At 49.1% G+C, this 25230-nt stretch overlaps 1 protein-coding gene across 1 annotated transcript in view; it reads left to right on the forward strand.

Annotated features, from left to right (window-relative positions):
- PRRX2 (paired related homeobox 2) overlaps positions 1-24847 on the forward strand; it is a 69537-nt gene extending 44690 nt beyond the window's left edge. The window contains exons 2-4 of the mRNA XM_048823282.2: positions 17038-17222; positions 17595-17773; positions 20830-24847. Of these exons, the coding sequence (XP_048679239.1) occupies positions 17038-17222; positions 17595-17773; positions 20830-20965 (500 nt within the window). The 3' untranslated portion in view covers positions 20966-24847. The remainder of the gene's footprint in view (positions 1-17037; positions 17223-17594; positions 17774-20829) is intronic.
- The last annotated feature ends 383 nt before the right edge of the window (positions 24848-25230 follow it).

Raw genomic sequence — 25230 nt, forward strand, 5'->3', positions numbered from 1 at the left:
GATGGACGGCACGGTCCCCGGTGGACAAGGCCTCAGCCTCTCCCAAAGGTCTTTGCAGAGTCCCGACCTCGTTAACATCATGGCCAAGTCACATTCAGCGTTTCATTGGGGCAAAATAACAGGTCGCTTCTCGGGCCTCTGTTCAAATCCCGGCCTGATGGGCAGGGACAGGCCGTTGCTAGGGTGATGGCTCTTCAGTGGCTTGTGTGAAATGCGCTTGTCTCAGCTGAGACAAGCAGTGAGCGAGTGGCTGCAGCACACACACACACACACACACACACACACTCTCTCTCTCTCTCCCTCCCTTCCCCGCCCCCCCCCCCCGAACTGGCTTGCTGATTGGCAGTTTCAGCAAGGACTGGATGGGCTGAGAAGATGGAATGGTCATCTCGCCCTCGAGAGTCGGCCTGCCCGGGCAGTGTGGGAGAACTTTGCCCTGTGCGATACCTGTCCTGTGGGAGGACTTTTTCCTCCATAACTGTCATTCCAGGTCCTTCCCCTCCTGAACACCACGTCCTCCTCCGTGGAGGACTCATTGAAGAGGGGCCCAAACCAAAACCCCAGGCCCACATGCCCCCAGGCCAGGTGGGAGGGGCGACCAAACCTTATTTCAATATTCCACCCTCCTTGAACCTTTCCCCACCCACTGAGGCCCTGGTAGCCACTCTAGTTGAGGACCATTCTCCTTTACTATTAATTATGGAAAAAGAAGAGGAGTACTTGTGGCACCTTAGAGACTAACCAATTTATTTGAGCATGAGCTTTCGTGAGCTACGGCCACTTTTACGCATCCGAGGAAGTGAGCTGTAGCTCAGGAAAGCTCATGCTCAAATAAATTGGTCAGTCTCTAAGGTGCCACAAGTCCTCCTTTTCTTTTTGGAAATACAGACTAACACGGCTGCTACTCTGAAACCTATTAATTATGGGTTATTTACATTGAGGTAATGCCTAGGAGCGCTAGTCATAGATCAGGAGCCCATTGTGCTAGGTGCCATACGAACACTGAACACAGAGATGGCCCCCGCCCCAGAAAGCTAGGGAACCCTGTTGACTCTACATCCTGTTCACTTGTGGGGTTTGCCCCTGGACAAGGCAGGGCATTCTCTCCCCAGCTCAAAGCATCCTGGGTAACATTTTTTAAAATGTCTAAGGTGCAGGGCTTCAAAGATATTTAGGCATCCAACGCCTCGTGAAAGTCAGACATGGGCTCCTAAGTCTCTTAAACACTTTTGATCCTCCCCACATCTCATTGCCTCCTCCCCAGCTCTCCAAGTCCAGTGCAGCTCCGGGCAGCAGAGAGAAGATGGCCTCTGGCTATTCAGGGTGCTAATCCTGCAGCTCCATGCCCAGTCCTTTGTATTTATTGATTATCCTCTCCCTTGTTGAGCAGACCCTCCTAGAAACTTGAACAGGAACACTTTATTCTCTAAAAAGAAAAGGAGTACTTGTGGCACCTTAGAGACTAACCAATTTATTTGAGCATGAGCTTTCGTGAGCTACAGCTCACTTCATCGGATGCCTGTTAACTCGCCTTCCCCATTGTGTAAGTGTGGGAGGGAAATGCAACAACTTCCGCTGACGTACGCGCCTTGCCCTGCCCAAACACCTTTGTTTGTGCCCTGGCCTCATCTAGAACAACACAGCTCTGGGGCAAGTGTCTTTTTGAGTCTAAGTGCTCCTGTGGAGACAGCTCAAACCCTTGCAATTTTGTCGGTCCTGCCTAGAGTTAATGTTAAAAAGAATATCAGCAGTATTGTAACTTAACAGTTAGGGGCTAGATCCTCACCTGGTGTCAATCAGCGTAGCTCCATTGACTTTGGGAGAGCTACGCTGATTGACACCAGCTGCTGTTCTTTATTATTTGTATTGCGATAATGCCTAGGAGCCCAGTCACAGAACAGGGCTCTGCCGTGCAAGGTGCTGTACAAACCCATAACAAAAAGGCGGTCCTTTCTCCAAAGGGTTTACAGCCTAAATAATTTCTGTTCTTAGGCCCCAACCCATCTGCCTTTATTCACTCGAGCAGCCCTACTGAAGTAAATGGGCTTATTCCCAATTCATGTGAGTAAGGGTGGCAGGTTCAGAGTCTTTTAGTTACACTGGCATAAATCCAAATTAGGTCCATTTAAGTCAGTGGAATTGCTCTGACTTTACACCATGTTACTTACAGCAAGATTTGGTCCTTAGACGCCAGAGCCTATCCTCCAGCTGTGAGCCGGGGCACTCTGCATTGGGTAAGTCCCTCTCGTAGCAGGTTTTCAAGCCTGCTTGCGGGATGAAATGAGAGCTAGGAAGAGACAGCCAGTCCCTTCTCCTGGCTAACGCTGGATCATTCTGGAAATCATAATGTTCCAGACAACGGAGCTTCTGCCTCTGCCCTGGGCTCACACACATCTCCTGACTTTTCAACATACATTGGCCCTGCCTTAACTTCTTCCTAAACTGGACACCTCTCGCCCCCAGTCCTCTTTGGTGTTCATGCCCTTCAAATATGTTACCCTGTTACCTATCATCTAGGGGTGGAACCCTACCTACTGTTGCTGCTGTCCCACCTTGGTCTATTAGACCCATCTAGTGCAGACATCTTTGTGGCCAGGATTCGCAGGATGGTGGCACAAATCGCAGGAGAGATGGTCCTTCCCTTCCAGAGTAATTCTGGCCCCTGGCACCCATATAAACATCTGATCTGCCCCACCAGCGCGATGGGCCTGAACCAAACTCCTCGGTGTGAATGTTTTTGCCAAAATGGGCAATCGTGGACCACATGCACACGTACGGATCTGCATGAGCATCTTTTGGGGGGCACAGTTCTGGGGGTTCCTTTGAAGCCCATTGATTTGGGGTGGATACACATAACATCCAAATATCTACATAGGCTTTTGGGCATCCCCACCGGAGAAGCAGCTCTGGGTAGGGCCCCTGCCTCCTGGCCCACAGAACGGGTTGCTTGCGCCCTTCCCCGACACCACAGCAAGGTCTATGGCAGTGCAGGGCGGGGGCTGGTGGTTTCTGACGGGTGCAGACTGCAGCTTCGTACTCTGCTGCTGCCTGTCAGTGACTGGAAGGCAAAGACCCTCACGGGACAGCTTTGGCCTCCTCTTTGGTCCCGGCTTTCGCTGCTCTTTTTAAACAGACGCTTTCCCCCAGCAAAACTGGCAGCCTGTAAAAATGTGTCAGTGTTTCAGTTTTTTCACAGTTAATGAGGTGAAACATCCTCGGAAACATTCGGCTGTAACGTTGCTACAGTAGCGGAGACCTGCTTCCCCCCGCGGGGCCCCCCCACCCCCAATTTTTTTTTCCATGTACTCTACTTGTGCTGGAGAAGTTTCCGTAGGATTCAGCAATTCTTCAGCCTCTCCCCCTTCCACACGCACTTCGCTTGGCTCCATTCTGAGCCTGGGCCCTTCCACAATGAGCTCGTGCGTTGCTCTTTGTTCGAAATCTCACCACAGAGTGGAAAAAGCCAGAGCGGCAAGCGGGCTGGTTATTGATATGGGAGCCAAGTCTCGGGGCTTCTTGCATATTTCCTTTGGTCGGGTGGTTTTGCTTCATTTCTTAACAGTGCCACATGCCTTCAGTCCGACGCCACTGTTGATGGCCAAAGCTTCTCCCTAGTAGATGTTGACCGTCAGCGCCAACGGTACACCTATTGGGATGATTATTCCCCCACCCCCATCCCATGTGATGGCAAGGGGGGAGTGACCCGTTGCATCCAGCCATGGAGCTCCAAGCCAGTGTTTGTGGCTTGGCAACGCCGCACAGACCTGCGCACACTTGATCCTGGCAGGATGCAATCAGCCAGAATATTCCATGTATGATTTATGCAACCAGCACAGTGATCACTGCTATGAAAGCTCCCCCCTTAATCCACAAACGCATTTCTGGAGACGGAGTAGCCCATGAGGGACAGGGCTGATTGGGAGTTGGCTTTTGGCAGGTGGGGTGGAAAAGAGGCGAGGATAAGCATTCATTTGATAGCTAAACATTTTTTTCCTGCCCGGCCTCGGGAGAGGTCTAAAGCCAGATCTCTGCAGAAGGAAAGTGTGTGTGTGTGGGGGGGGTGGTGGTGGTGCAATTCCTGCGCTCGCATGACAACTCTATCGGCTGAGGGTTTAGCTTTCTCTCCACTTCTTACACATGCCCAGAAGTGAGCTTACTGTATGTCTACACTGGAGCTGGGGTAGACGTATCCATCCTAGCTGCAATCACTTAGTGTAGCCACGGCTGCATGGGCACTGAGATGGGCTAGCTGCCCCATCTGAAGCCCTTGGAACGTACTTGGGGCAACCAGCCCACCCTGCCACCCACGCAGCTGTGGCTACATTCACTCGATCGGAGCAAGCAAGGGCACGTGTGCCCAAACTGCAGATTACATCTGCTTGCAGAGAACATCCCTTTCCATGGCAGATGGCTCCTGGGGAATGTGGGATGATTCATTAAAAGAGAGTTCATCTCAATAGGCCTGGGAGAGCCATGTCTTACTTTTGTGAATGTCCCCGGGGGCTTAACTGTGAGAGACAGGTTCAGTATAGAACTGCACATGCATCCCTGGCACATCCACAAAAACTAAGCTTGGCTCACGGATGCTGGCCAAATGGCACAGCTGGGGGTTGGCATCACCCTATATTGCACCTGGCTACATTAGAGGTGGTTCCCTTCTTTGCAACAGCTGAGTTGCTGGTATTCTTTAGTTCTGAGCCTTCATGAGGACTCAAGACAGTGTCAGTAGCAGGTTCTTGCTTTTGGGGATAGCCCACCGGAGCTTTTCTTTCTCAGCCATTAGAGCATTTGGCTCATTGCCCAATGGGTCCAGATTGAACCACTCCCTTCCTTTTCTGGGTGGGTAGACGAGGTTTCGTATTGCTGATGAAATGCCCTATAACTTATTAAATATGTGTCTAACCATATTTGGAGTTGCCAATTAGGGGCACAGTCCGGCACCACTGAAGTGAATAGGAACTTTGTGTTGGCATCAGTGGGCACAAAAATCAAGCCCTAATTCCCCAGGGCAGCTTGCTTGCGCAAAATGCAAACTCCGTGGTGCACCTGCTCTAGTCCTCACCCAAAGCCATGGAAGTCAGTGGAATGATTCCCATTGACTTGACTGGGCTTTGGGTCAAGCCCCATGGCCTTGTCTGAAAACCTGTTGCGTAACTTTGCAGCTGGAGAATACTCAGTGGACCTCAGGGAACACTGCTTGGGTCAGTTCATTTCACTCCAAGAAAGCTTCTTCAATTCCGGGATCAAGAAGTGACTTCAAACCCTGAGGCAAAACAAAAAGTGACAGCTGGGTTCCATAGAAAAGATCATTCTCTTCTTTCTCTTAGGGAAGGCAGCGTGACCTAGTGGATAAAGCACTGGACTGGGCCCCACAAGAGGTGTGGTTCTAGTCCCAGCCCTGTCTCTGACCAGCTGTGTGATGCTGAGCACCTGCACCTGCCATGTCTATCTAGATTATAAGCTCTGTGGGCAAGGGCTGTCTCTCACTGTATGTACAGTCCCTGGCACAATGGGGCCCTGATCTCAGCTGGAGCCTCTAGGTGCTACAGCCACGCAAATAATTTAAAAATCTCACTCCCTTGGCCTGCTCTTGCTCCCACTGAAGTTAACCAGAGTATTGCTTTGACCTGAATGGAGCAGGTTTGGACCTCATCCTGCAAAGTGCTGAGCAAAGTCAATGGGAGTGGAGGGTGCACAGAACCTTATGGGAAGCACTCAGTACCTTGCAGGATCCAGTCTAGTGTCAGCAAACTGATGCATCCTAATTGTTTCCCACCCCTCACCAAATCCTTCTGTGGCAGACAGTTTTGCATTCCCGGGCTGGGGGTGGCGGGGGCGCAGATATTTCCTCAGTTGAATTTTTCGGTCTAGAAGATGGAAAGCAGGTCCCAGCCCAGATAGCCAGTTTGGTTATACAAATGCAGTCAGCTTTCCAAACTAGCAGACAGCTCAAAGCACAGACACCAGCATAGTCCACAGACGCTGACCTTGGGTGTCAGCCTGCCTATACTTTTGCAATCTTGTATCTGTATTGTGTAACGCAGGCCAAATTCAATAAAAGGAATAATTGAAAACAACATCGCAGGGGCAAGCAAACACTTTCAAAAGTCAGGGCTTTCAATTACCTCTCAGGCATAATAGCTTTCATGACATAATTTTTAGAGATTAAATGTTTTTGTAGAGTATTTGGTTCCAACCATTTCCATAACTGTCAAATGGGAAATTCAGTGCAGTCTAGTGGTTAGACCAGGGGACTAGGCATCCGGATGCCTGGGTCCTATTCCCAGACGACTCATGCTGTGACCTTCAGCAAGTTTCTCTCTGCCTCACTTTCCCCCCTTCTGTGGGACCCAATTCAAGAAAGCACATGAGTTAAGTCCGTTCCGATTCAAGAGAGCACCATAGCATGTGTTTGGTTTTAAACACAGCAGGTTTCAAGTTAAACAAGTGCTTCAACACTGTCCTGAACAGGAATACTTTCCTGAGCCATAATCTAAAATGGGGATGACACTGTTTAGGAAATTTGGAGTTAGAACTCCAAATCTAGTGGTTAGAGATGGTGACTTGGAGTCAGAACTCCAGATTCTGTTCCCAGCTGATTTGAAATGTGACTTGCAACAAATGACCCTACTTCTTTGTGCTCAGTTCCCCCCTTTACCTCCCTTCTGGGGAGGAATTATGATGAATTAACATCTGTAAAGGGCTTTGAGTTCCTCAGATGAAAAGTGCTGGCAAGAGAGACAATTATTATTGTTCAAGGGTTGGGGAAAAAGGACACAGAAAAACAACTCTGCAGCCCCTGGATCATTTACTCCACAGATTAATCCAAAGGGAAACATTTAAAATAGATTTCATGATTTAAGGAACAAGTTAAACAATTGCACATGAATCTATGCGGACGTCATTGCTGTAGTTCTTTTGGTTTCCCTGAAGTATATAATGGCAGTCCACATGTGTACTGAGAAAGACCATGGGAGAAATGAAAGACATTGTTTTTCCAAAGGATTTCTTGGCTGTAAACGCCCCCCGCTGCCCTGCGGCTTTCCTGATTAAGGCCCAGTGTTAATTTGTTAAATCCACATCAAATGCCCGGAGAACCAGTTGTTTATTTTTGCTAATTCAGCCGTCTGAGATCAAATTGGGGTTTTATTTGTTAAGGATAAACGCTAATTAATAAAAGCTATTTATTTGGTTAGAGATGGCCGCAGCCTTGGGGTCATATACACCGTGATCATTATTTCAAACAAAACAAACCCAAAACGTCTCTCAACAGTTTGAAAATGGCACAAACTTAGAGGGTTGAATTTATTTGTCTTAGGAAGAATTTACAGTTAATTCCCTCCAGGCTATTTAAAACCTTAAATTATACGGAATTGGGGGTGGGGGGGGGGAAGGCTGGGATGGGAGGGAGCGAAGTGGGAGGAAGAAAGGGAGGGGAAGTGACCGTAAAGGAGATTTGATCATTTGGTTGGGTGAAAAAAATAAAACTGAAAAAGGTCTTTGGCAAACTGTTCACAACTAAATGGAATGTGTGAAATAATTGAATGGAGAAACCTGTGCTCTGCTCGGGGTTCTACATTGCAACGCAACCGGGCGAGATGTAACTTTAGCTTTTAGAGATGTGGGTCTGACATCCCCCCTCCCTCCCAACCAGGCCAGAGATGCAGGAGGAGGAGTGTTGTGTGTTCACACCAAATCAGAATGGTGTCAGGGTGGAAGCTGCTGTACCGGGAATGGGCTGCACATAGCGAGGAAGGGGACGTGTGGTTAAAGCCGTCTGAGAGCATGTGGCCAGAAGGGACCACCCGACCATCTAAGTCTGACCTCCTGCGTGTCACAGACCACCAGCACCCCCCAGCGCCCGCACACCAAGCGGAACTGAGATTGAAATAGGAACGGAGGGAGCTCTTCCGGCACCAGCCAGTGTCTCTCGCACCGGTCCCCAAAGCCAGGGGACGAGGGGCGCCCTCCTGCTCCCCCCACTCTGCCTTATTTTAACCCCCAGGCTCATTTCTACCCCCTAGCCCACAGCGGTAGAACCATTCGACAGGCGCTACACTAGCACTGGGGCTGACAATTTCGGCCCCCGCCCCCTCCACCCCCGCTAGGGGTTCCCAAAACCTTCCCAAAGCTGTCGGGCACCAGGAGCTGAGCTTAGCAGCCTACAGGGATCAGAACCCCTGCATTCAGGGCCTTGCCTGAGTGGCAAGATTAGGCCTTAAATAAACACGGATGGCCTAGTTTTCAGATATCCATCCCCTGTTGACTTAAGGTAGCTCAGCCCCTGAGAAATCAGGCCATTCCCCCTTAGATTCATCTCAAAGCAAAAACTAGGGGAGGCAGTTTCCACTTGGAAGGTGCAGAAAAGCACTGAGGGCCGTAAATTCCATTATAAAAATCTCCCCTTTCCACACAAGGTGACGATGGCCGGGTGCCCGGTTTTCAACTGAAAAGTCCAGTCAAAAAGGGGACCTGACAGTGTCCGGTCAGCTCTTCTGACCGGACACCTAAAGTCTGGTTACTGTGGGTGGGGGAGGCGCTGGGTCATTACCCGTGCCAGTCCCTACTCAGCCAGGGCCACCTCCTGCCTGCATTGGGCGGCTGCAGTTCCCAGCCCCAGCAAAGCAGGTGAGTACTTTCTGCCTTGGGCAGGGGAGTTGGAAGGGAAAAGCAGCGAGCTAAGAGGTGTGAATGGGGACAGGACCTCGGGGGTGAAGAGGCAGGACAGGGGAGGTTCCGACACTCCTGCTGCAGTGTCCGGTTTTTAAATATTATCAAGTTGGCAACCCTAGTGAGGCCTACAGGAATAGTACACTTGCCTGAATGAAAGGGAATTGCCACCTCTCCCCAAATACGGGCACAACTCTCCCATGGAGCAGGGAAAGTCCATGTAGATAAGGCACATTTAGAAATTGAGACATTCCACTCATTGAGTTCCAACATGTAAACGGATGTAATTTTAATGCAAATCTAAATAAATAATAATAATAGATTCAGATTGCCTCTACATGGCTGCATTGAGTTCATTAATCCCTTGTGAACAGCGGTCATAAATCAAATCTGAAACCGTGGTGGAAATGTAGGGAAAATTCCCTTTCTGATGGCACATAGTGCAACTTTCTACTACTAATAGCCTAGGAGGAGTTCCAGGGTTAAAATCCCTCACTACATATATATTTAACCATGACCCAGATTTGCTATAATACCTGGTTTTCTAGTCTCAACTCAGCAAATAATTGTTAAAGAAAACTGCGAGGAGCACAGAGGAGAGGTGCAAACTCAGCAGAGCAGCCTTGAGCTGCTTAGAAAATGAACATCACAATACCACCTTAGGGCCTGATCCTGCAGTCTCAGTGACTCCAAACTGGCATGTTACCCGGGTAAGGAACACAGGATCAGGCCTGTATCTTGACAGAGCAGTTTTCCTACAAGCCACAGGTCCGAACCTGTTCTCACTGAAGCTAAACAATAAAACTTGCATAGATGCGGCGGGACAAGGATCGGACTGTCTGACATGCTTTATGGGGTTGCCTGATAGCATAGCAGTGTTAAGTAAAGAATGGCCAGGACGAGGACAAAGGGAGAAGAGGCAAAGGAGAAAAGTGAGGCTATCCAATGGGATGATCAAGATTAATTTAAGAAGAGGACCATAAGGGCTGTGATTTGCAAAGGAGCCTTAGAGGGTTAAGCCCCAAAGTAAAATGTTCAGAAGCACCTGATGTCTACACAGCATATCGTAGCGTGGGTAGGGCGCAGCCGTTCTATCTTTAATCTAGCTAGTGTGGGTAACGAGCCAGGCAGACGTGGTGGCACGGGCTTCAGCACAATCTCGCACCCAGACCACAAACCTGTCAGGGAGCATGGGGACACACATTGGTTGCTAACCATACTGAAGCCTGTTTCACCATGTCTACGCTGCTACTGTTACCAGTGCAGTGGTACGTCTCCCATGCTACAGTCACATGTTCCCTTGCAGCATAGCTGTACCCTAAGAGACTTAGGAGCCTGACTGAGGCACTTGGGAAGCTAAGTCCCATTGACTTTCCAATGAAACTTCGGCTCCTAAGTGTCTAAGTCCCTTTTTGAAAAATGGGACAGGCTCCTAAATCATTTAGGTGACTTTGAACTTTTTATCCCATTTATCCCACAAGCTTGAAAATCCCTCAAGCTCAAGTCTTTTGGAATGATTTACTATTTGGATGAGATTTTCAAAACCCTCTAAGTGACTCAGGAATACAAGTTCTACTGAAAGCCAATGTCCACTGGGCACTTTTGGAAATTCCAGCCTTTGTTGTTAACACTCCCCCGCAATGAGTGGGCTAGATTTAGTGTTAAACAGAAACAAGGTTCTAGTTTGTGCAATGTCTGAGACACACACACAAACTTGTTACAAAACGACAGCTTAATTCCATGTCTCGTATATTCCATTTAACGTGATTTCCCCTGGGGAATATGGTTTTCATCTCAGCGTTACTGAGCAGTCTCGCTTTCCCTTTTTATCCTTGCAATGTCATCTTTCATTATTCGGTAATATTATCCCTCCTTCCCCTCTTTATTTTTTCCCCTCAGAGGAAATTGTAATCAGCAGAAAATAAATACACCATACAAAAAGTGGCCACAGGAAGGGGGAATGTTCACATGTCCCCTCTGACCTCTAGGTTGGACAATCAACCCAGTCAGTATCTCCAAGTGAGCCAGACAGTAACCAAAAAAAGACAAATGCAAACTTGCAAATTCTGTCCATCATTTCAACCCCCCCTTACCCCCTAATACGAGGCCTACGAAGTCCTTCAGGAGGAAAAGAAATCCAGTGCCGAGCTATTTCTGCCATTCCAAAATTAACAAGTCTTATTCTTGGAAGAGCGTCAGGATGGGAACACACATTCTAATTCCTTGGTGAAAATCACAGAGAAGCCAGTTAAATCACTTTTCCTCCTGTGCGTCTAAAGCTCAGAAGCGAATAGGGTTATCTTATGGCACAGCGGCCTTTGGCATGAGAAAGTAATGGCTGGATGGTCAGAGTTAGCTGTGGATTTCATGTAGGATTTGTGACTGCAGATGGAAATAGGATCTAGTAGGTTTATCCCCCTACCCCACCCCGCGAAAGGCACAAAAATGGAACGTTTAATGACATTCATTTTTTAATGTTGATTTCAGCTCTATCTTTTTATAGAACGGGTGATCGCTCCCAACCTTGCACACCATAAACCTGTCAGACACATGCCATCAGCAATTAGAGTGGCATTTATCTGGTCCTACAGATCTGGAGTAGGGGCAAGGCTCCAAAGCATGAGCTAATTGAGAAAAGATGCTGATTCATTATGGAGCAGGAGAACCCTGTCTCTGGGCTAATTAGAGGAATCAGACAGGTACATTTGGACCATGAGCGGCCTCGTGTGCAATCAACGGATGGGATTTTCTTTTTTTAAAGAGGGAAAAACCATCACTTAATGGAGAATTGATCTGGAAGCAGAAGGACCTATGTAGCATTCAGGAACAATCTTTCAAGGGAAGGTTTGATTAGGTGAGGAAAGGCTTTCACCAGCTAACAATAGCTTTTAAGAATTTGCCTGAAATGTGCTGCATGGTTTTGCGGCTCAGGAGAAGATCTCACTTGCACATGGTTTAGGGACACATTTAAACTAGCAGAGGGGCCTGAACATAAAAACTGGACCCGTGCGCCCCCAGACTTTACAGCTCTTTAAAAGCCCCGACACAAAACGGTCCACCCCATTCCAAAACACGGAAGGGGGGCAGGGTGTAATCCATATCGGGGAATCTTGCAGCTTGGGCCCATCTCCGATGCAAATCCCGCAGGGAAATCGTTTTACACAGTGGGTCTGTGGTAGCGGCTGACCCCATTTCCATTGAATTCCACATGAGGCTTTGTGTTGATTTCAGTGGGAGACAGATCAGGAGTCCTGCTTTGCTAGGAGGGAAAGAGGGCAGACAGGCTGGGTGCTGCTGAGAGCACATTCTCCACATGCCATTCGAAGAGTTAAATCTATAGGTACTGCTCCCTCAGTCTTTCAGCAGAGCACCCGGGAAGCTATCGCTCATGGGAAAGCCCTATAGGTAGATTTGAATAAGGATCAACCCAGCTGGGTTCTATAGAAATCACCATAAAACCCTATACCATTTAATAGAGAATGAGATCCTCTTTCTATAATTTGTCCATTAAACCCTATCGGGTGGTTGATAAATCCCATAGGGAGCTTACTGCTCTCTATTAAATTCTGTAGGGCTTTTCCATCAGGGATGGTTCCTGCATGCTCGCCCAAGTCAATCCCAGGTTCTGGGAGGAAGCTGGGATGGCAGTAATCGGCCATATTTTTTTTAATCCTGAGGCTCATTAGCTTGCTGTATGAAAACAAAACCAAAAAAGGAGTTAAACTAAAAGGGGCAACTGTAAAATAGAGATTGGCAGTGAATTTGAGGCTCTCGACAGAACCAAGGGCTGGAGGGAATTCTTGGAATTTTATTTGGGATGCAAAGCTCAGTGGAGCCTAGACTGTGGTCTCCTGGGCGGGGCGAAGAGTGTCTTTCTCTCTTGGCTTTTGGACTCAACTTGTGTTTATTTCAGATTGAACCAAACACGTGTCACCTTTCATAACATTCTCCCCCACCCCCATCCTGGAGCGTCCCAAACACAGCCGTGCTCAGCTTCTACCAGCCCCAGGGTCCCTCTGTCCTCAGAGGGGTTTACAGGGGCAAACAAAGGATGAAACTTACTTGGAATGCAAAGATGTGTGACTTAAATGATCAGAAAGTGGCAGTGGATAAGGAACTCTCCCCCTCTATTCGGACAACTACACCTCGGGCCCATGGTAGCTGAGGTCACCTTTCTTTCTACAGCCCATCAAGGGAGTTCCCATCTCACCATCCAGTCATGGGGAGGGTGGTCTCAATGGACAGCTCCCTTCCACTATCCCCTGGACACCTACTTGTTTTGGCTGAGGCAGAGGGATGAGTCTACCCTGACACAACACAAGACCTGTTTAGTCACGCGTGTGGTGGAGCTGCACCAATAATAGGCCGGGGAGTACGGTGCATGCTGGGTTTTGAGCCTGGGCTGTGGATTGTGAGAGGCCATTCCTACAAGGTGCAGAGCGTTCTCACTGCTTGTAATGTGTAGTGGTTCCTAATGATGGACAGCGTCCAGGGGTCTCAAGCCTCAATGTGCATTGGAAAGAAAGCACCAAAGCCTCATCTTACACCAGGCCATTGTCAGCACCAGCCACAAACCTAACCCCTCATTCTTGGCGATTTCAATTGCCACTTAGAATCATAGAATATCAGGGTTGGAAGGGACCTCAGGAGGTCATCTAGTCCAACCCCCTGCTCAAAGCAGGACCAATCCCCAATTATTTTTGCCCCAGATCCCTAAATGGCCCCCCTCAAGGATTGAGCTCACAACCCTGGGGTTAGTAGGCCAATGCTCAAACCACTGAGCTATCCCTCCCCACTTCCCCAGGGTAACCACCGCATGGTTGTCAGGATTCCTGACTTGAGCCAGGGAGAGGTGCCTCTGGAATTATGACCTAAATTAGGATTGCCAACCCTCCAGGATAGTCCTGGAGTCCCCAGGGATTAAAAGATTAATCTTTAATTAAAGATTAGGTCATGCAATGAAACCTCCAGGAATACGGCCAACCAGAACTGGGAACCCTGGACCTGATAGCAGTGGCGGCTTCAGTGGAGGTCCATGGCTGCAACTGCACCCACAGAAATTGGGCCCAGATTAACCCGCGTGCAATGGGTGCACTTGCACAGGGGCCCCTGTCTCAGGTTTGGGCCTGGCCGCCCCTCCAGAGGCAGCCGGGCCAAACCTGAGTGACAGCGCTGTGGCCCTGTGCACCAAGTCACAATGCCTGGAGAGGGGCAGCTGAGCCCGGCCCCGTGCGAAAGGAGTCACAACCGCTGAGTGAGTCACTCTCCATGCCCCTGGGGCCTCCCCTCCGTGCTCGGCCAGGATTAGGGTTGCGATGCTGGGACGGAGGTGCTGCTGCGGGTGGTCGGTGCCCCCTGGGAGCAGGTGCTCATTGAATGGGGAGGCTACATCCACCCCGGCTTGATAGCCACAGGCAGAGCAGGGCTGAAGTAGGCTAGGCTTGGTCTAGTCATTATTAAAATGGGAATGTCCCCAAAGTCTCTATCCGACCATATCAGTGATCCTCAGTGCTCCAGGCTACGGAGAGAGACTCTCAAATACAAAGGACAGCAAAGAAAGGGTCCACCCAGAAATTAGCAGCACAGATGCCTACTCTCAGTTTCCTTAACTGATAAAGCAGACAGCACAAACCAGTAATTAGGACAAGGGCTCAGGAGTCTTAGGACACGTCTACACAGCAGAAGAAACCCCCCAAACCAACCAACCCACAGCAGCGAGTCTCAGAGCCCGGGTCAACTGGCTTGGGCTTGTGGGGCTAAAAATAGCAGCGTAGATGTTTGGGCTTGGATTGGAGACTGGACTCTGAAACCTGGCAAGGCAGGGAGGGTCTCAGAGTCTTACACATTGAGCCAGTTGACCCAGGTTCAGATTCACTGCCACATGTCTTTTTCTGCAGTGTAGGCAGACCCTCAGGTTCTAGTCCCAACTTTGTTAAGGACTCACCGTGTGACCTTGGTCAACTCACTTCACCTTTGTGTGCTTCACTTGGCCCCTTTGTAACACAGGGGTAATGCCTACCTTTGTAATGTGCTTTGAGATGCTGGAGCACCACACAGGGTTATAACAACAGCCACGCACATTTCTACCACCTCACTCACCTGAGATTAGGCGTTTTTTTGAGGGGGAGGGGGTTGATGGTCATCCAAATTATCTTTAGTTTGTCATCAGCATGGTAAAAGTAGGAATCAAATCAAATTGGATTATGTTGCCACATTGTATCAGATTCATGGTGCATATACTCCAGTATCCTGTTACTGACAATGGCCAGCACCCGATGTCTCAGAGAAAGGTGCAAGAAACCTTGCAGTAGCAATGGAGTAAGGCACACAAGTTTCCATCTAGCCCTCAGTAGTTAGAGGGTGGCATGAGGGTTTATATTCCTTCCAGGAGATTTGGTGACCGGGGTGGTACCATCTCATGACAATTTTGCAAAGCTGCATTAGAAGCCTTTTAGCGAGAGGCAACAATTTCTCACATCATAGGCTCTAACTTTGACATAAAGCAGAGAAATCCAATGCAACTCTGCTGTAAATCCATGGGATGTCATAAAACTATTAACATTTCAAACCTTTCAAAAATACTTTCCCGCCATTGGCACAAATTGAACCCAGATGCTCTGCTAATGGAAAGAATAACGGAACAATACTCTGCTAAAGAATTAAAAACAACAACATACTTTCCCCACTGGGCCTCTGCAGGCAACTGACCGTGTCCTCCAGAACCAGTCTCCATCAGCCTGCCCCATCTCATGTGATGCTGGCGACAAAGAATGAAAGAAAGTTACATGGATGAAGGCCCAAGATGCGCCATACTCAGGTCTGGATCTGGGCCAAAAAAGGCAAACAGACGGACCAGTGGCAGGCTTAAGGTTCAAAATTTCATGAGCCACAAAGATGGAAACAAATGCTGGGTGTGAGTAGAAATTTCAGAGGCTTGGTAACATTTGTTTCTAGCACTGGCTGGCCATGAGATCGTTCACCTTAAAAATCATGTCCTTCTAATTACCCTCCTGTTCCTTCCCACGTCGCAGACAGATGTAGCTGCTGCTATTTGAGGAACTGCTGGCAGGGGAGCTGGAACCATTTTTATAGGGAGAGTGCTGAAAGCCATTGGACAAAACGGTCTAATATATCATTGCTATTATTACTTCAAGCCAGGGAGTGCGGCTGCATCCCCAGTACGACTAGCTCCTGCACCCCTGATGGCTGGTGTTAAGAGACTAAGACCCACATTTGCAGAAGTGGCCACGGATTTTGGGTGCTTCTATTTTTGGGTGCCCAACTTGAGACATACTGGGGCCTGATTTGCTACTGTGCCGAGATCCCACAGCTCGCATTGACTTCAGCAGGACTTGCTGGCACTTGTCACCGCTGAAAATCAGGCCCCAAGCATCTGATGTGGGGCTTCCAAAACTTTAAGCATCTGAAATTGGTGGCCACTTTTGGGAATGTTAAGCTTCGTACTTACATAGCACTTGGCATTCGTTAACTAGTTAAACCCTTTCCCTATTCATCCCCCACGAGGTAAGTATTACCCGTTTCACCCCTGAGAGAAACTGAGGCACAGAGAGGGGATGAGACACAGACAGTGGCAGAGCTCGGACTGGAACCGAAGAACTGCTTCTCCTTCCCATGAACAGTCCAGTGGCCCATGCTACTTCACCTCGAGGTAGGCTTAGCAGGTTAGATTCTTATCGGTAAATGTCGGCAAACATTGATTTCACCACACACTCACAGACTGAAGAAAAAATATTTCCATCAATGATCATCAAAATTTGCAGACAAAGTAAGAAAAATACTGCTTGAGAACTGATTCCAGTTTGATTTCAGGGTATTTACTTTGTATATTTTGACAGGGGATGTTGACAATTTGAATTTTAATAGTTATAAAGCTTTAGTTTTTTGACTCGCAACGTCTGTTGTCAAACAATTACTCTCCCCGTCATCGGACCTCTCCCCCATAATTTCGTATCACTGTGAACATTTAAACTGGCAACATCAGGAGAAAATGCTTTCAAATAAACACTGATGTTATCCATCAAAATTATAAATGAGTTGAATTCTGCCATGCTTGGCTCTAGGGCTTGCAATGAAGGACAGGTTATGTTCCTCTGCTGAATTACAGACATCTGCACTTAGCAATGTCATCCCCCAGGCCCAGCAATGAAATCCTCTCTAAGAAGGTCAGTCACAGGCTTTGTTCACCCCTTGAAAAGAGACATAGGGCACTGCCCCTGCTGCACCCTGTCTACCTCACCCCCCTCACCAGTGTGTGTGTCTAACTGGCCAGGGAGAGGTGGGCTGGTTCCATGGACCTGTCACTTGTACCCAGCCCTCCTGGGATTGTCTCCTTTGTGCTCCCCCTAGGTGAGAGTCTGAGTCCGAGCCGTGGGGCTGCCAAGCGGAAGAAGAAGCAGAGGAGGAACCGCACCACATTCAACAGCAGCCAGCTCCAGGCTCTGGAGAGAGTCTTCGAGAGGACGCATTACCCCGATGCTTTTGTGCGAGAGGAGCTAGCGCGGAGGGTGAACCTCAGTGAGGCCAGAGTCCAGGTGAGCAAAGGGGTGGGGAGAAACTAGCTCTCTGCCTCCTGGCTCTAGGCAAGGATGCTGGCTTCCCTGCTCCCGTGGCCAGCTAGAACTCATGCCTCCCTAGAGTTCAGAATGACCAGGGCAGTGCACCCTCCAGACCATCACAGCTCATCCTTGCCCACTGTGCCATGGCAGGCAGAGCAGAGGGGTCAGCGCCAGGCTGCCAGCCTGAGATCTGCCAGAATTAAGTAGGCCCCCTGCTCAGTGCAATCAGCCCGCTGCACTCTGCGTTGGGGGAGAGTGGGGTAGCTCCCCCGCTCCCTCCCACCTGCCTTGCCTGTGCCCTGGGTTAAGTGCGGCTCAAGTGACCAGTGCTGCCTCTCCTCCCGCTAGGTGTGGTTCCAGAACCGAAGGGCCAAGTTCCGCCGCAACGAGCGGGCGATGCTAGCCAACAGGTCCGCATCACTCCTCAAATCCTATAGCCAAGATGCTGCCATTGAACAGCCCATGGCCCCCAGGCCGACTGCCTTGAGCCCAGAGTATCTCTCCTGGACCACCACATCCCCATACAGGTAAGTCCAGGCAGCCTCACTATTATCTTTCCCATCAATTCCCAAACTGAGTGATCATTGCTGCCTTTCAGGAGGTGCTGGAGAGCCAGCCAAGGTCACCCTACCAGGCCTGCCCCTAGTGGGCCGAAAAGACTGTGAAGGGCGGGTGGCTGAGAGGCTGATTAGAAAACTGCTCCCCTGTCAAGGGAGAGAATTAAAACAAACAGGAAATGGAGAAGGCACAAAGGCCAAAGTGAAGTCACAGGGAGTCTTTCCATTGGCTTAAACAGGAGTTGGGATGGGCCCTAAGGCCCCAAGTAGGAAGGAGAAGTTAGAATTGAACAAACTGCAGGCCCATTGGGCAAGATGTTGGCCTGCCCTAGGACAAACACAGCCAGCATGTGGGATGGAGGCAATGATGTGTTGAGTTGAATGCAATGTTGTGGGAGCTGTGTCTGTCTCAGGTTATTAGGAGCCAAGGTGGGTGAGGGAATATCTGTTACCGGACCAACTTCTGTTGGTGAGAGAGACAAGCTTTCAAGCTTACACAGAGCTCTTCCTGAGGTCTGGGAAAGGTACTCCCAGTGCCACAGCTAAATACAAGGTTGAACAGATAGACTATGTGCTAACTCCTTATGCTAGACTAAGGGACCATTCAAGGTGAAGTGGCCCATTAACACCACTGTAGTCATAGGACAAAAAAGGGGGGGGTTAGCGGTTGTCTAGTTTCACCACAGGTGCCAACTTTCCAATGTGCCAGAAGGTGCTCGACCCCCAGCTCTATCCCAGGCCCCACCCCCACTCCCCTTTCCCCCAAGTCCCCAACCCCACCCCGCCTCTTCCCACCCCCGCCCCATTCCACCCCTCTCCCAAGCACGCCACATCCATGCTCCTCCCCCTCCCCCAAAGAGCCTCCTGCACGCCGCAAAACAGCTGATCGCCGCAGACGGGCAGCATGGGGAGGGAGGGGGAGGCGCTGATCGGCGGGGCCCACCAGTGGGCAGGAGGTGCTGCAGGAGGGAGGGGGGCTACTGCTGCATTTTTTCCCTGTGTGCGCTCCAGCCCTGGAGCGCCCACGGAGGTGGTGCCTATGGGTTTCACTCACATAGTTGTTGTTAGGTCATTTAGTGCCCTGGATGAGGTACACGACACCACATGTTGTGATAGGCATGTGCAGGACCCATGGATCAGACTCCTCCTCAAAGGACACTGGACAACACCACTTTCAAAAGACGAGCCTGGGAGCTGAAATTCATAATTTTGCAAGAGGCTAAAAATCATGGTCTTAATAAAGACACTGGATTTATGGCTTATTACAACAATCTGTAACCCACTAACCCCCCTTTTTGTCCTGTGACTACAGGGGTGACTTCCCCTTGATGGTCCCTTGGAACACGCGCTAACTACTTATGCTAAACTATCTGTCCCACCTTGTATTTAGCTGCCTTTCCCAGACCTGAAGAAGAGCTGTGTGTGGCTTGAAAGCTTGTCTCTCTCACTAACAGAAGTTGATCCAATAACAGAGATTACCTCACCCACCTTGTCTTTTAATGTTGAGTTTAAATATTTATAAGAGTGAAACTTGAGTGAGGATAATTAATATTCTAAGTGTCGGAGGCACATGGCGCTCCCCATGGGCCACGAGAACCAACAGAGTTTTTTAGCAGCCTGAGCACTAATTACACCCCTCTCCCCCCCCCCCTCCCGAGGGTAAAAGCAAAGCCCAGAAAGCTTTACAAGAGAGGGTTTTTTCAGTGGTTTAGGAATCCTCTAAACTATGGACAGACAAACTCAACGGGGTCAAATTCCTTTCTGGGGTAACTCCAGCAATTGCACCAGGGATAAATTTGGCCTGTTTTATCTAATCCAAAACCCACTTGGAAATGTAAACTCATGTTCTGCTTGGGAGAGACATCAAAATAAAGAGCTGGAGAGGGAGAGGAAGAGGGGAGGAGGGAAGAAATTCTAATGAATAAATAATTACAAGCAAGGGGTGGGTACAAGATAGACTCTCCTACCACCTTGGTTTCAGGTCAAGGGGCTCTTCTCCTCCAGATACACTGCACAGGCTTTGCTTCAGCTAGGAAAAAGCTTCTTTTCACTTTTAAATAGAATTTCCTTTGGAAAAGCCATTCCAGGGAAGAAAGGGATTGCAAATTCACACCAATTTGTGGAACCCTGTAACCAGAGAGAGTCATAAAAACTGCACTGGGAGTGTCCATCCTTGAAAGTTTGACTCTTCTGTAAAGACTGTGGAACTGAGAAATTGTAATGGGTGGGGGGAACATCAGCCATCCCAGTCCTGGGTTCTCTCCTAGACCCAAGGGTGATCTGAATAAAGTCAGCTTGGGATACTTGCAGTAATGAATAACTTTCCCTAAGTGCTTTGAGAGCCTTGGAGGAAGAGCTTTGCAAAAAGGACCTAGAATTTCAGTTTCTAAGAGCCACAAGGGCAGAATATTGGTATGGAGACAGATGTTTGCTCCAGAATAATCCCCACCTGATTTGCTTCTGTATCTAACATCTGTTTCATTCTTCAGCCCTTGAGTGACAGACATCATTCTCCTCTTGTCATTGAATGCTCAGATAGTGGGTTTTTCCTGTGCTACAAAGCTCGGATCCAGATCTGGACTTCAGGACATGTTCCTCTCTGGGTTTTTGACTCAATCCATTGCCAATCCTAGAGATCAAGTGTACAGACTGGAGCGAAATTCCCATATAATGTTCAGAGTGGGTAGGGAAGGGGTCTAGATCCAGGGTTTTGCCCTGGACTCATCTCAAACGTATTCAGTTTAAAAGCTAGAGGCAGGGACTTTAATCTCATTTAAAAGTGATTTGCACAAACTGCCTGCCTTCACTGAGCAGCGTAAAACCATCCAGACCCTTACTATTGGCCTCAGCCGATTGTTTCCGAGAAGCTGGTGAAAGGAGCCAACTGCCTGACAACTTAAAACCAAATGAATCAAATAGAGAGGTGCTCTTCCACTAAAGCATTGCAGCGTCAGCGTCTAAGGCTTGCCCTGGGCTGTGCCGGAGTCTCAAACTATTTTCCTTTCCCTTGCTCCTCTCCCCTGCAGCACCGTGCCATCCTACAGCTCAAGCGGCACCGCAACGCCTGCCCAGGGGGTGAACATGGCAAACAGTATCGCCAGCTTACGCCTCAAAGCCAAAGAGTTCAGCATGCATCAGAACCAGGTGCCAACTGTGAACTGACTGCCATCCCCAGAACCGGGACAAAATACCAATGTGCCTGCCCTCGGCGGGAGAGCATCTTCCCCATCACAAGAGGCCAGATTGCCGCTCCTGTCCCAGTCTAAACCCAAACCCTAGTGACTCTCAACCAATGCCGAGTGCATCACCAGCATCCCCTTCTCCTGGTCCCTTTTGACAGAAGAGCAAGTCACAATCCCCTTTGGAAAGTGGTGTGTAATTGTAGCCACAGACGGAGTGAACTTGGTAAGAAAGTTGCTTTCCCCACACACTCTATAATAAAATATACGTATATATATATATATATATATATACACACACACACACACACGTCAAGGATAAACAGACTTGCCAAGTTAACATGAATATGATTCCGAACAGGGAAGAATCTTGGACTACAGGATTTGACCAATTTGAATATCTCAGCTGGACAGCCAAAGAGCAACTGAGTATCCTCCTAGGCTGGGGACCCTGGTCTTCGTTGGGAGGATCACTACATTGTATTATGTCAATTATATCATCCCTTTTTCTTTGGTTGTCACTCAAACTTGACTGGTCAGCCGTTGCGTTTGTAGCCGACTCACATTATACGACAGCATTTCCAAGGCTGACAAATTTGCTCATATATTTTTATGTCACCAGACTGCAATGCTTGAGAGAGAAAGACTTTTGCAAGCGGGACTGCCCACCCCTGCTGTATATATTCATTACCCTAACCCTGCATTGTGCTTTGTACATTTAGAAGTAGCCAGCTGCCCATGCCAATGTAAGATATATGCTACCAACTTTTTTTTTTTTAACCATTAGTTAAAGGCGAAGATGATGGTTTGAGTGCCCAGGAGAACTCACTCCAGCTAGCTGATGGGACTTTGCAGCTGTCCAAAAGTTAATATTTGCTCTGCACTTTGTGGTTAAGTCAATGAATTCACAAGCAAGTCTGAAGGGGCTTGGGTCATTGAACTGTCCTGGGGGAAAAGAAAGTCTGTGGGCTTTAGCTGAGTGTATCGTTGTCCAAGCTCTATGCAAATGGCCAGGCAGGCTGTCTCCTTCGGAAACACTGCCTCTCTTATGGAACTGCGTCCCCTGGATGTGGTTGATGGCCTGGGCTTGTAAATTAGATGCCTTCCGCAGCAAGTGGCTGGCTTTCCCCATCACCCCACCTCTTAGCAATCTCTTCCCTGCTGAACAGCTGAAAATCAAAAGCAGGGCTTTCAGTTACAATGCAAGATGTGAACAAGCAGAACCTCAGCTGGAGGCCTCAGGGGTCTTGTTCAGCCAGGGCCTTCTCTGAGCTTTTTATGGTGGGGCTTTAATGAATGGGACTAGAGTAGGGGGCTGGACAGACAGCTCCCCTTAATGTAAGCACAAGTACAGGTATAGCATGGGCAGTACAGTTTCCCTTGGTCCTGCTACACCACTGAGCCTCAACCCTGCTCTCCTGGGGCTCCCAGCCAAGGAGGAGAAGGGAGCTCAGTTTCCAGGCTCCATTCAACCCTGGCTCTCTGCAGAGCCTGTGAACAATAGGAGCGAATAGGGGCAGGCGTGGTGCTGGTTTTATGGTGTGGACAAAGTATCCACTGCAAACTGGGCTGAAACTGTGCCTTAGAAGTAAACGGGATCCTCTCCTGGTCCCAATCCCCCAGCCCATTCAGTCCCCCTCTCTTTAAGGCCTTTGTCACCTTCCCTCGCAGTGGTCACAGATGCTGACCAGGCTCCAGGACAAAGGCACCTGTGGAGTTTCTGAGGGGATGGCCTAGGTCGTCCATAAAGATAACCTACTTCCTCCCCCACTGACTGCTTCCCTTGGGAGCAGCCTTTTCTGGAATGGGTCTTTGGCTGCAGCCTGATATGGTAGCTGGCAGCAGGACTCGTGCACGGGACCATCTGCTTCAAAAGACACAAGTCTCTAGAGCCTGAGCTAAGGGCAAGTCCCCCCGAGCTAGGCAGCAGCAGGGTTTGTATCGGCTGTAGCCATGATAGGAGCAGATCCTACTTTCCACCCAGTAGAGCGAAGCAATGCTCTAGCCACTGGGGGACCCTTCGCTGCGGCTATCAAGGTCCGGGAAGACCCAGGCCTCTGGGCAGCACCAGCAGGGCCACACCTGGCCTGGGGAGTCCAGTGTGGAGGATCCTGCCCGATGTACCTTCCCAGCTGCTTCCTGACAGATGAAAGATGTTTCCAAAATCAAGGTGGTGACACCTTGTGCGTGTTTAGCTTAACCGGACTAGGGAGTGCAAACTTCTTAAAGAAACCAGCACAGCCAATCCCGAGATCATGGTCAGGCAATAGCACCCACCCCCTTAGAACAGTGCCTGGGCCCGAGATGTTCACAGCCCTGCTTGCTATGGATGTGAATCACAGCACTAGGGGACAGCTCTGAAGCTGTTGCCCTGGCCACTCCAGCCCCCACCCCCACGCTGGTGATTCTGTACTTAAATCCCAACACTCAATTCTTGTGCTATGGTACCTGAGCCCCTCACCGTCTCGACTCCATTTACCCTTCCGACACCCCTGGGAGCTAGGGAAGTGTTATCCTCTCCATTGAAGTGATGGGAGCAGAGATACGGGAGGGGGATGGCTTCGGGGGTACCAGTGTAGTTAAAGCAGGAGCTTTTTTGTGCGTAGACAAGCCGGTCACGCAGGAAGTCTGCAGCACAGCAGTGAAGTGAATCTTGGTCCCCTAAGTCTTCAGGCTGGCACCCCAACCCCTGAACCACCCTCTTTTAAAAAGCAATTCCAGATTTTCCAAACTGGCCAGCATTTTGGGCCCTGAACGCTTTGAAAGTATGGCCCCCGCTGATAGACAATCTGGTCCTGATCTCCTAGGAAAAAAATCTGTCTCCATGAGACCAAATATACTTGTCAGATCAGGTACCCCACCGATTACCCCCCCACACACACACACACACATATTGCTGTGACGTAGGGGACCTTATCTTAAGGGAAGCCTCTTGGCCAGCAAGCACCTGCCAGCATTCTGTTTAACGCAGCATCTTGAAGGTCATCTAACGAGCGCGCAGTTTCAAACGCTCAGCGAGAGATCATTTCAAGCACACAGAGAACGGTCGTGACACTTCATGCAAAACCGGTGGCACGTAGCATCAAAGCAGGGTTAAGGCTCATTAGCATGAGCCAAGAGGGCAGAAAACCTTTCCCCGGAAGGAGCGCGAGCGCGGGCAGAAGGGCCCGAGGCAGGAAACGGAGCCCATGGCCTTGAGCGGAGCTCTGGCTGCACCGATTTCACTTTAACACCAGGGGCACTAGCACAGCACCAAGGGCCGGGATAACCACGCAGGGCAGAAATGTTCTATTTCCCCCAGCGAGAAAAGCCGCCAAACAGCGAATTCCACATTTCCAGCCCCGGTGTTTGTTCGGTGCAAAATAAAGATCTCCGAGCAGCGCAGGATGGAGGTAGCCTTTGAAAGCCAAGACATGCAGCCATGGGTTCACTGAAGATAGAACGCCCACCATGAGAAACTTTGCTTGGGGGGTGGGAAGAGGGAAAATCTTGGAGCTTTTATTCCCATGGAAAATGTGGGGCTCTTTCCTGTTGTATAAGACGAAACCGCAGAGATATAAATGTCACTCCCTTTTTGAGAGCATTCATGAAAATAAACTGGTTTAATAGTTTGCAGATGCTGTTTCTCTAAAGGTTAAAAAAAAGGAATAAATATTTCTTTGCACAATCTCGATTAGAAAACATTTGCTCTTAATTTTACAGCTATCTTGGCAGCCTCCTCCAAATTTGTCAGCTGACATTAAAGCATTACCGAGACAAGATACAAATTGCCCCAGTGGAGTGATATCAGGAACTAGGGATTGTCCTAATCTAAGCTTGCTCTCTTCCTTTTAATTTGTACATTTCAATTACTTGTAACAGGATCTGGGTGTGGGGGGGGGTTGTTTGGGTTTGGTTTTGTTTTTTTGCATGTCTGTGTAGGGTTTGGGGGGTTGGTTTGGTTTTTAGGGGGGTTCTTTTTGGGGAGGGGAGTAATTTTTGTAAAAACAACTCATGAAATAACTGAGAAATAAATATTTTACTGAGTAGTTTAGCGTCTAGCTGTATGAATGAGGATTCAGCCTTTCCCTCCTCTGTCACAGCCGATTCTGGGACAATGCCCGACCCACAGCAGGATTGGAGGCTGTACTGCGTTGGAAGATGGCCGGGCAGGGCACTTTGGACTTCTCAGGCCAGGAAGAGTAATGAGATGAAGAACACAAATAGGGCCATTTAGCATCACCCTCTTCCTATTGAGCCAGCGCTCAT

This window comes from Caretta caretta, chromosome 16 (genome assembly GCF_965140235.1).
Source record: "Caretta caretta isolate rCarCar2 chromosome 16, rCarCar1.hap1, whole genome shotgun sequence".
Taxonomy (NCBI): Eukaryota; Metazoa; Chordata; order Testudines; family Cheloniidae; genus Caretta; species Caretta caretta.